The 12,154-nt window shown below is 40.2% G+C and overlaps 1 protein-coding gene across 1 annotated transcript in view; it reads right to left on the reverse strand.

Moving 5' to 3' along the window:
* Window positions 1–12,154, reverse strand: part of LOC130906637 (sodium- and chloride-dependent GABA transporter 2-like) — a 55,518-nt gene that overhangs the window by 16,088 nt on the left and 27,276 nt on the right. The window contains exons 9-12 of the mRNA XM_057821151.1: window positions 7,026–7,138; window positions 6,812–6,949; window positions 1,704–1,806; window positions 1,535–1,635 (exon numbers count right to left, since the gene is read on the reverse strand). Of these exons, the coding sequence (XP_057677134.1) occupies window positions 1,535–1,635; window positions 1,704–1,806; window positions 6,812–6,949; window positions 7,026–7,138 (455 nt within the window). The remainder of the gene's footprint in view (window positions 1–1,534; window positions 1,636–1,703; window positions 1,807–6,811; window positions 6,950–7,025; window positions 7,139–12,154) is intronic.

Raw genomic sequence — 12,154 nt, forward strand, 5'->3', positions numbered from 1 at the left:
ATTCATACCCCAGACCACAGGGTGGCGAGTGAGCATATTAATTAGCTATTGTCTCTCTTGATGCATGACGTCGTTGGCCTTAAGGCTCAAACACACCAGCAACGTGAACGTCGCGTCAACGATCTCGCCGCGATTACGCTTCGAAACGCAGCCGTTAAAGTCAATCAGCCAATGCACACCAGTCGCAGTGTGTCCGTGTGTTAAGGCGGTAACACACCAGCAATGTCAAAGTCGCGTCAACGATCCCGCCGCGATAACGCACCAGTGACGCTCGGCGTCAATTTCCATAGGACGCGTTTCACGAGCAGCGCGTCTGTGGAGCGGCTCGATCGGTTCACGCGAGGATTGCAAGATCGCGCGAGAATAGCGGGTATTTAAAGGTAATAAAACAACAACACTTTGCCTTTCAGACCTCGCGTATTGGCCAGCTTTCTTTTTGAAAGAAAGAAGAAAAAAGAAGTCATGTGCTAAAGCAAAAAGCAATCCAAATGACAAAGATTTTAATTTTTTTTCTTATGAACATTTTTCTAAGCTTTATTGATGTTTTTTCTCAAGTTAAAGCACCACGCAGGAATTAATTTAATTGTGTAGCAGGATTTGTGTATTATTCGTATTAATTGCAGGTGTTTTAGCTCATTTCAGTTTATTTTATTTATATAGTAAGTTACGATTGCATACTATTTTGAAAATCGACCGGATCCACCGTATTTTTACATGAGTGACTTCCGGCCTGCCCGAACCTACTTAGTAGTATTGACGCAGGGGGGCCGCGTCTCGCGTCAAAAAACAAACTCTGCTGTTCTTTTTGCGTGCGTCGCGTTTAGCGCTTCTGGGACGCGTCTAACACGTGGACGCACTGCGACTGGTGTGCATTGGCTGATTGACTTTAACGGCCGCGTTTCGAAGCGTAATCGCGGCGAGATCGTTGACGCGACGTTCACGTTGCTGGTGTGTTTGAGCCTTTAGACGCCACAGTCAGCTGTTTTTGTCACTGCGGAGAAAAAGTTACATATTCATCTGCTTGATGTGTGATGGCACGGTGTGGATTCTCTGTTAAGCTTGTTCGGACAGAATATTAATGAAAAATGAATGAAAACTAAATAGTATTGAATATTTCATTATTATCATTTTAAAAATTTAAGTGACGGGTAAAAATAGATTATGACCGGATTTTTATGACCCTGTCAGTCTAAATGACAGACAACGAAGAAGTCTAGCGCAACCTCTGGTCAAGCAGACAGTTTTTTCATCTGTGTGATTTTGACAAAGATCAGATCACATTTGATGGTGATTTTATGCAGAAATGTGAGAAATTCCATAGGTTCAGAAACTTTTTCATACCACTCTACTTAGTCACTTGGGATAGACTCCAAGCTTATTTATGACTCTGGACAGGATAGCCCAGGAGAAAATACAGTACATTAATGAAAGAAAAGTGAGGCTTCTATCCGGAGCGTTGTTTCAGGGCATCTGGCAGTTTTAGGAAATACAGTACATAAGTTGTCTGTTAATAGGATTTTAACGGAATGCTTACAAAACATAAACAAGGGGTGAAGTAGCACCAGCACAGCTTCATTAGCGGAGATGGACGATAACCGATCATATCTGTGATGTTCCCATAGAAACGCTCTGCCCCTATGAAGTAAAAAGGGAATTATTTACTCTTTGTTCATATTATTTTGTAAATTTGACCAAGAGCATACCATAGACCCAAGCAATGCAAACGGACTGGCAAAGGGAAAGCAAGAGCAAGGTGGTCCCGCTGCATACGTAGAAGTCCACCAGCTGGAGTAGGTACATGCCTCCCTGTTAGCATAGCAAGAATAATAACATAAAGTTTCACAAGTCTGTTAACACACAGTAGCTGCAAATCATTTTCTTTCAGTGATGTAGTGCACTGCGGTATGGGAAACTGAATTCTGGCAATAGGATCCAAATTTCAAAAGAAAAATGCATATCTCTGGTGTAACCCACCACCCTTAGGAAAACATGTTTTCTTTGCAGTGTTCTCACTTTGAAACTGACCTTAAATGTCCTTTTAGATAGTGTTAGGGGGAAATGAGGTGATTTTTTTGGGGGGGGGGCAAGTTTTCGACAATGTTTCTATACAGTCCCTGACAAAAGTCTTGTCGCTTATCCATTTTGTAGAAACACTTGCTAATAACCTGACTTTTAATTATTCAATTGGTTTCAGAAATGGTTCATATGAAAGCTCAGACCCACTCAAATAATGTTGAATGTACAAAAATATATTTGTTTCACTGAAAAAAGATTGATAATTTAATGAAGACATAAAGGTCAAATTTTGGCAAGACAAAAGTTTGGTTGCCTACAGAAGGTAGTGTGAAAATTGAACAAAAAATGTACTTAAAATACAAAAATATGTTCATAACATAAGCGAATTAAGTAGTGGTGCTGTGAGATCATAATTTAACATTATGTATGACTTCCATGGGCTTCGGCAAGGATTCATACAATTTATTGATGAAGTCATCAGGAAACATCAAAGAAAGCAGTCTTGCATGCCTCCCAGAGTTCATCAACATTCTTGGGTTTCGTCTTCCATGCTTCCTCTTTCATCCTGTTCATGTCTGGTGACTGGGCTGACCAGTCCTGGAGGATCTTAATCTTCTTTGCCTTGAGGAACTTTGAGGTAGAGATTGAAGTATGCGATGGAGCACCATCCTGCTGCAGAATTTGCCCTTTTTGTGGTTAGGAATGTAAGAGGCAGCTAAGATTTGTTGATATTTCAGACTATTTATGTTACCTTCCACCCTGCAGATCTTTCACACACCCCAATACTGAATGTAACTCCAGACCATGATTTTGGTAATGATGGAACCACCAAACGTTACTGTTTTCTGAGTGAATCTCAGATCCATGCGGGCTCCAGTAGGTCTCCTGTTGTATTTAATATTTGTGCCGACAGTGGTGTAATTCAATGGATGATTCATCTGAAAAATCCACCTTTTGCCACTTTTCAAGCGTCCATCCTTTTGACAGGCTGTGGGCCTTGGCAAGTGCCACACGTTTTTTTAATTGTCTGCACCCTAAGAGATAAATAGTCTGAAATATCAACAAATCCAAGCTGCCTCTTACATTCCTAACCATAAAAAGGGACAAATTCTGCAGCAGGATGGTGCTCCATCGCATACTTCAATCTCTAGATCAAGATCCTCCAGGACTGGCCAGCCCAGTCACCAGACATGAACATCATTGAGCATGTCTGGGGTAGGATGAAAGAGCAAGCATGGAAGACGAAACTCAAGAATGTTGATGAACTCTGGGAGGCATGCAAGACTTGCTTTCTTTGATGTTCCTCATGACTTCATCAATAAATTGGATGAATCCTTGCCAAAGCCCATGAAAGTCGTACAAAATATTAAATTTGGATCTCACAGCACCACTACTTAATTCGCTTATGTTATGTAACATATTTTTGTATTTGAAATACATTTTTTGTGCAATTTTCACACTACTTTCTGTAGGCGACCAAACTTTTGTCTTGCCAAAATTGGACCTTTATGTCTTCATTAAATGATAAATCATTTTACAGGGAAACAAATATATTTTTGTACATTCAACATCATTTGGGAGGGTCTTAGCTTTCATATGAGCCATTTCTGAAACCAATTGGATGATTATGAGTCTGGTTATTTGCAATTGTTTCTACAAAATGGATAAGTGACAAGACTTTTGTCAGGGACTGTAGAGTAAAAAAAAAATACTGCATGAATACTAGGTTATCAGTATTAGTGCTGCAACGATCAATCAATTTACTCGAGTAACGTAATTTTTGCACTATAAGGTGCACCTCACCTCTATTATGAGATATTAACACCAAAAGATATCAACCAGTACCACTTTTTTTGACATTGCCATCATAAGACTGTCATAAGACCAAATGAAGCTTCAAAAAGCTTCAATTTCGCGAGACAGTCAACACTCTTGCCGTCCAATATCCCTCCTTGCATACATTGCAGCGCTACAGATGTAAATAACATCAAAACTCATGTTCTGTGCTAATTATTTCTTCAGTTACTGTTCTAGTTGTTTCATTAATTGCTAGTTATGGAATTTGGTAACACTTTATTTGACAATGGTGCCATAAGACTGTCATAAGACTATCATAATTATGACATGACACTGCATGACACATTAATGAATGCTTAATGAATGTGATTACTCGATTATTCGTACCAACTAGTTGATAGAATAATTGACTAATAAAATGGTAATGGTGACAAAATACAGTGGGGCAAATAAGTATTTAGTCAACCACTAATTGTGCAAGTTCTCCTCCTTGAAAAGATTAGAGAGGCCTGTAATTGTCATCATGGGTAAACCTCAACCATGAGAGACAGAATGTGAAAAAAAAAACTTTATTTAATTAAATTTTAATTATTTAATTAAATTTGTTTCCAAATTAGAGTGGAAAATAAGTATTTGGTCACCTACAAACAAGCAAGATTTCTGGCTGTCAAAGAGGTCTAACTTCTTCTCACGAGGTCTAACGAGGCTCCACTCGTTACCTGTATTAATGGCACCTGTTTTAACTCATTATCAGTATAAATGACACCTGTCCACAATGTCAGTCAGTCACACTAAACTCCACTATGGCCAAGACCAAAGAGGTGTCAAAGGACACCAGAGACAAAATTGTTGACCTGCACCAGGCTGGGAAGACTGAATCTGCAAGAGGTAAAACGCTTGGTGTAAAGAAATCAACTGTGGGAGCAATTATTAGAAAAATGGAAGACATACAAGACCACTGATAATCTCCCTCGATCTCGGGCTCCATGCAAGATCTCACCCTGTGGCGTCAAAATGATAACAAGAGTGGTGAGCAAAAATCCCAGAACCACGCAGGGGGACCGACAGAGAGCTGGGACCACAGTAACAAAGGCTACTAACAGTAACACAATGCGCCCGCCAGGGACTCAAATCCTGCACTGCCAGACGTGTCCCCCTGCTGAAGCCAGTACATGTCCAGGCCTGTCTGCGGTTCGCTACAGAGCATTTGGATGATCCAGAAGAGGACTGAGAGAATGTGTTATGGTCAGATCAGAACCAAAATAGAACTCTTTGGTAGAAACACAGGTTCTCGTGTTTGAAGGGGAAAGAATACTGAATTGCATCCGAAGAACACCATACCCAATGTGAAGCATGGTGGAAACATCATGCTTTGGGGCTGTTTTTCTGCAAAGGGACCAGAAAGACTGATCTGTGTAAAGGAAAGAATGAATGGGGCCATGTATGGAGAGATTTTGAGTGAAAATCTCCATCAGCAAGGGCATTGAAGATGAGACGTGGCTGGGTCTTTCAGCATGACAATGATCACAAAGACACAGCCAGGGCAACAAAGGAGTGGCTTCGTTAGAAGCATTCCACAGTCCTGGAGTGGCCTAGCCAATCTCCAGATCTCAACCCCATAGAAAATCTGTGGAGGGAGTTGAAAGTCCGTGTTGCCCAACAACAGCCCCCAAACATCACTGCAACAGTGTGTGAAAAGCTTGTGAAGAGTTAGAGAAAACGTTTGGCCTCCGTTATTGACAACAAAGGGTACATAACAAAGTATTGAGATGAACTTTTGGTACTGACCAAATACTTATTTTCCACCATGATTTGCAAATAAATTCTTTAAAAATGAAACAATGTGATTTTCTGTTGTTTTCTTTCCCACATTCTGTCTCTCATGGTTGAGGTTTACCCATCTTGACAATTACAGGGCTCTCTAATATTTTCAAGTGGGAGAACTTGCACAATTAGTGGTTGACTAAAAACTTATTTGCACCACTGTAAATTAATTGGTAACACTTTTTTTTGACAGCTGTGTCATAAAACTGTTATAAAACCAAATGAACCACCATGAAGCTTTGAACCAATTAGCTGCAAAGCATTGCTTGCTTCAAGAAGCTTCAAGAAGCTTCATTTGGCTATCACTGCTCCTTTGAGGGAGACCGTCAACATCTGCTGCCACCTGCTGTCAACACAGCTTTCATCCAACATGCCTCTTTGCATGCATTGCAGCGCTACAGATGGAAATAACAATCTAAATTCATACTGTAAGTATGTGAAATTCTTATCAGGTAACTGACTGAATGTGAAACTTTTTAAAACATTTACAGTGCCCTCCATAATTATTGGCACCCCTGAAAAATATGTGTCTTTTAGCTTCTAATATATATTTTTTAATTCAAATAATATGGGACCTCAATGGAAAAAAAGAGAAAAATCCAACCTTCAATACAAGTGCATTCATTCAGTGGGGAAAAAATCCTACATAAAGAAAAAATTATTTGACATCAAATAATGTGTGTCACAATTATTAGCACCCCTGTGTTAATACTTTGTACAACCACCTTTTGCCAACTAAAATGGCCGTGGGAGGAGCTTCATTTTGTGTCTGGAGAACCATTTCTGTGTAGATTTGGCCATATATTTAGGGTCATTGTCTTGCTGAAAGACCCAGTGATCACCCATCTTCAGCTTTCGAGCTGAGAGTGCTTTAGCTTTAAAGTGTTTGTTGCCAAAAAGCTCAATCTTGGTCATTATTAGCACCAGGGGTGCTAATAATTGTGACACACATTATTTGATGTCAAATCATTTTTTCCTTATGTGAGATTTTTTTTCCCCACTGAATGAATGCACTTGTATTGAAGGTTGGATTTTTCTTTTTTTTCCCATTAAGGTCCAATATTATTTGAATTAAAAAAAAATATTAGAAGCTAAAAAAACATTTTTCAGGGGTGACAATAATTACGGAGGGCACTGTACTTGGATGGATGTTTTTTTCTTTTTTTTAACAAACCTCAGTCACCAGGGAAAGTCCTAGCAGAAAGGAGACGGTGCATATGGCCAGCAATACTAGCTCACGTCTGCAGCCTTGACGTAGATAAGATGGGTAGAGATCGACCAGTGACGTCATCAGACACTCCAGTCCGACAAACTGCAACAGGTAGAAGGCTTCAGTTGAAATTTTTAGCGACAGCTTTGTGCTATACGTTCAAAGAGATCATGCTTACCTGACTATCTAGGCCAAGTAGGATGATCATGAGGAAGAAGCACACTGCCCACACTTGTGGCATAGGCATCATAGCTACAGCACGCGGGTAAACAATGAAAGCCAGCCCTGGACCTAAAGGTATTTACAGTTTCAAAATATCGTATGTTAAGCATAGTTTCTCTGAGTAAGGTTTCCTCCCCCTCTTCCAAAAGTATGTTTTTTTGCCAGTTTTTTTTTTTCTTTAAGTTCTTAGAAACTCTGAAACCTTTCCCAGTTTTGCTGCTTTCTACAATTCAAATTCTTTGGCAGACGATTGCATCCGCCCAACATCTTATAGCTCTTTACTTTGATAGGCCTTGATAGCTGTGAATATTTTCCAAAGTATGTGTAACCCATACCAATAAGTTTGAATCACTCAAATGGAACTTCACACATAAACAAGTACTTTCAACAACAAACTACTGTATGTTAGGGCAGCTGAATCTCTTGGAAACTGTGTAATATAGCAAAATTCAACACAAGGCAATTCAAAGTGCTTTACATCACATGAAGATAATAAAAATCACATTAAAATCAATGGAACGTAAAAACAAAGACAATCGAAATAGGAAATAAAATTATACATAAAAATCACATTTAATCACGAATAGAATAAAAAAAAATAAAATAAAATAAAACATATACGACTACAACTACTACTGCTACTAACTGAAATCCGCAATGGAGATAAGCACAAGAGGAATAGAAGGCAACCACTTTAATCAACCACTAATTCTCCCACTTGAAAATATTAGAGAGGCCTGTAATAGTCAACATGGGCAAACCTCAACCATGAGAGACAGAATGTGGAAAAAAACCAATAAAGCACATTGCTTGATTTTTAAAGAATTTTATTTGCAAATCATGGTGGAAAATAAGTATTTGGTCAATACCAAAAGATAATCTCAATACTTCGTTATGTACCCTTTGTTGGCAATAACGGAGGCCAAATGGTTTCTGTAACTCTTCACAAGCTTTTCACACACTGTTGCTGTTATTTTGGCCCATTCCTCCACACAGATCTCCTCTAGAGCAGTGATGTTTTGGGGCTGTCATTGGGCAACACTGACTTTCAACTCCCTCCACAGATGGAGAAAGGCTAGGCTACTCCAGGACCTTGAAATGCTTCTTACGAAGCCACTCCTTTGTTGCCCTGGCTGTGTGTTTAGGATCATTGTCATGCTGAAAGACCCAGCCACGTCTCATCTCCAATGCCCTTGCTGATGGAAGGAGATTTTCACTCAAAATCTCTCGATACATGGCCCCATTCATTCTTTCCTTTACACAGATCAGTCTTTCTGGTCCCTATGCAGAAAAACAGCCGCAAAGCATGAGGTTTCCACCCCCATGCTTCACAGTGGGTATGGTGTTCTTCGGATGCAATTCAGTATTCTTTCTCCTTCAAACACGGGAACCTGTGTTTCTACCAAAAAGTTCTATTTTGCTTTCATCTGACCATAACACATTCTCCCAGTCCTCTTCCAGATCATCCAAATGCTCTCTCGCGAACCGCAGACGGGCCTGGATGTGTACTTTCTTCAGCAGGGGGACACGTCTGGTAGTGCAGGATTTGAGTCCCTGGTGGCGCGTTGTGTTACTGATAGTAGCCTTTGTTACTGTGGTCCCAGCTCTCTGTAGGTCATTCACTACGTCCCCCCGTGTGGTTCTGGGATTTTTGCTCACCGTTCTTGTTATCATTTTGGCGCCACGTGGTGAGATCTTGCATGGAGCCCCAGATCAAGGGAGATTATCCGTGGTCTTGTATGTCTTTCATTTTCTAATAATTGCTCCCACAGTTGATTTCTTTACACCAAACGTTTTACCTATTGCAGATTCAGTCTTCCGAGCCTGGTGCAGGTCTACAATTTTGTCTCTGGTGTCCTTCAACAGCTCTTTGGTCTTGGCCATAGTGGAGTTTGGAGTGTGACTGACTGAGGGTTGTGGACAGGTGTCTTTTATACCGATAATGAGTTAAAACACGTCCCATTAATACAGGTAACGAGTGGAGCCTCGTGGGACCTCGTTAGACCTCATTAGAAGAAGTTAGACCTCTTTGACAGCCAGAAATCTTGCTTGTTTGTAGGTGACCAAATACTTATTTTCCACTCTAATTTGGAAATAAATTCTTTAAAAAAAATCAAACAATGCGATTTCCTGTTTTTATTTTTCTCCACATTTTGTCTCTCATGGTTGAGGTTTATCCATGTTGACAAGTACAAGCCTGTCTAATCTTTTCAAGTCGGAGAACTTGCACAATTAGTGGTTGACTAAATACTTATTTGCCCCACTGTATAAACAGTTATGGATATGCAGTGTTAAACAAAAGTGTTTTTAGCCCTGATTTAAACGAGCTAACAGTTTGAGCATACTTCAGACCTTCAGGTAACTTGTTCCAGAGGTGAGGAGCATTATGACTAAATGCTGCCTCCCCATGCTTGGTTCTTGTTCTTGGAACATACAGGAGACCGGTTCCAGACGACCCTAGGGGTCTAGATGTTTCATAGGAATCTATCAAATCAAGCATGTATTTTGGTCCAAGGCCATTAAGTGTTTCGTAGACAAGCAGTAGTATTTTATAGTCTATCCTTTGACTCACTGGAAGCCAGTGTAACGATTTCAAAACCGTAATGTGGTCCAGTTTCCTTGTATTTGTCAGGACTCTGGCTGCAGCATTCTGTACTGGCTGCAGCTTCCTGACTGATTTTTTATCAAGTCCTGTAAATATACAGTTGCAGTAGTCCAATCTGCTGAAAATGAATGCATGCTTAAGTTTTTTTTTAGCCAAAAAAGGAAAGGTCAAAGATAAGCAGGCACCTTAGCACAATGTGACTTACAGCTACAAACAAAGTCAGAAATCTTGGCGTACTTATTGACTCAGACCTAAAATTTGATAGCGATCTAGAGTCCGTCACTAAATCTGCGTATTACCACCTAAAAAATATAGCCAGAATTAAGGGGCTTCTGACTCAACAAGATATGGAAAAACTTAAGCATGCATTCATTTTCAGCAGACTGGACTACTGCAACTGTATATTTACAGGACTTGATAAAAAATCAGTCAGGAAGCTGCAGCCAGTACAGAATGCTGCAGCCAGAGTCCTCACAAATACAAGGAAACTGGACCACATTACGGTTTTGAAATCGTTACACTGGCTTCCAGTGAGTCAAAGGATAGACTATAAAATACTACTGTTCGTCTACGAAACACTTAACGGCCTTGGACCAAAATACATGCTTGATTTGATAGATGTCCATGTCTCGTTGAGTCAGAAGCCCCTTAATTCTGGCTATATTTTTTAGGTGGTAATAAGCAGATTTAGTGACGGACTCTAGATCGCTATCAAATTTTAGGTCTGAGTCAATAAGTACGCCAAGATTTCTGACTTTGTTTGTAGCTGTAAGTCACATTGTGCTAAGGTGCCTGCTTATCTTTGACCTTTCCTTTTTTGGCTCAAAAATGATCACTTCCGTCTTCTCCACATTTAACTGAAGAAAATTTTGGCACATCCATTCATTGATTTGATGAATGCATTTACTCAAGCAGACTAAGGGACTATAATCCTGTGGGGACACAGAAATGTAGAGTTGTGGGTCATCTGCTTAGGTATGATAGGAGATATCATACTGTTCCATAATCTGAGCTAGGGGAAGCATATAGATGTTAAATAAGAGTGGTCCAAGAATTGACCCTTGAGGGACTCCACGCGTGAATTTGGTTCGTTCTGACTGATGGTTTACGATTGACACAAAGAAATCCTTATCATGTAAATAAGATGTGAACCACTGAAGAACAGTGTCAGTAAGCCCGACCCACTGTTCCAATCTGCTTAGTAGTATGTTGTGATCAACCGTGTCGAATGCGGCGCTGAGATCCAATAGTAGCAGAAAAGATGATTTGCCTGCATCGGTATTCCGAATGATATCCAGACTAAAATGAGTTAAAAAGATTGTTTTGCATCATAAAAACCTGGATCTGTTCGAACACAACCCTCTCGATAATTTTCCCCAGGAATGTCAGATTTGATATAAGCCTATAATTACTAATGGTTGAGGCATCCAGATTAGGTTTTTTTTATAAGAGGTTTTATTACTGAAGTTTTTAAAGTCTGTGGAAACTCTCCTGTTTGGAGAGAAGTACCTCTGGGGCTATGCAAGGAAAAACAGTTTTGAAAAAGTTTGAAGGAAGATTGTCAAGGCAGTATGTTGTGGGCTTTAATTTTGACACAATTTCTGGTAAAGTGGCATAGTCCAAGAGGCTAAACTGTCTAAGATTGACATGGCGGACATTTTGGGAGGCATTTAGTGTAACAATCGTTAATCTGGAGTTGCACACAGCCTGTTTTATCTTTAGTACTTTGTGTGTAAAGAATGCTGCGAAATCATTACAGTACACCTCAGATACCAATTCCTGAGGTACTGATGCTTGTGGGTTTGTAAGTTTGTCAAAAACAGAAAATAGTGTATGATAATTCAACAGCATTACTAAGACTAGGACCTGAAATTTCTGGAGAAATTGTGATGGGAGCTTTGTTGTGGTAGATACAGATCTAAGACCCACCCGGTTGATTTGGGGACATTTCGGGGACACGTCCTGTTTATATCAGGTGACTTCTTGTTGATTTGGGGACACTTCATGTTGAAATCAGGTCAGTTCCTTTTGATTTGGGGACATTTCGGGGACTCGTCCTGTTGATATCAGGTCACGTACTGTTAATTTGGGGACATGTCGGGGGCACGTCATGTTGATATCAGGTCACTTCCTGTTGATTTGGAATCATTTCGGGGACACGTCCTGTTGATATCGGGTCGCTTTTCTGTTGATGTGGGGACACTTTGATGTTGCTTTCCAGTCAGTTCCTGTTGATTTGGGGACATTTCGGGGACACGCCCTGTTGATTTCGTGTAACTTCCTGTTGATATCGGGTGACTTCTTGTTGATTTTGGGACATTTCGGGGACACATTTGGTTGTTATCGGGTCACTTTCTGTTGATTTGGGGACACTTGATGTTGATATCAAGTCAGTTCCTGTTGATTTGGGGACATTTGGAGGACACGTCCTGTTGATATCGTGTCACTTCCTGTTGATTTGGGGACATTTGGGGGACATG

Source organism: Corythoichthys intestinalis, chromosome 18 (assembly GCF_030265065.1).
Source record: "Corythoichthys intestinalis isolate RoL2023-P3 chromosome 18, ASM3026506v1, whole genome shotgun sequence".
Classification (NCBI taxonomy): Eukaryota; Metazoa; Chordata; class Actinopteri; order Syngnathiformes; family Syngnathidae; genus Corythoichthys; species Corythoichthys intestinalis.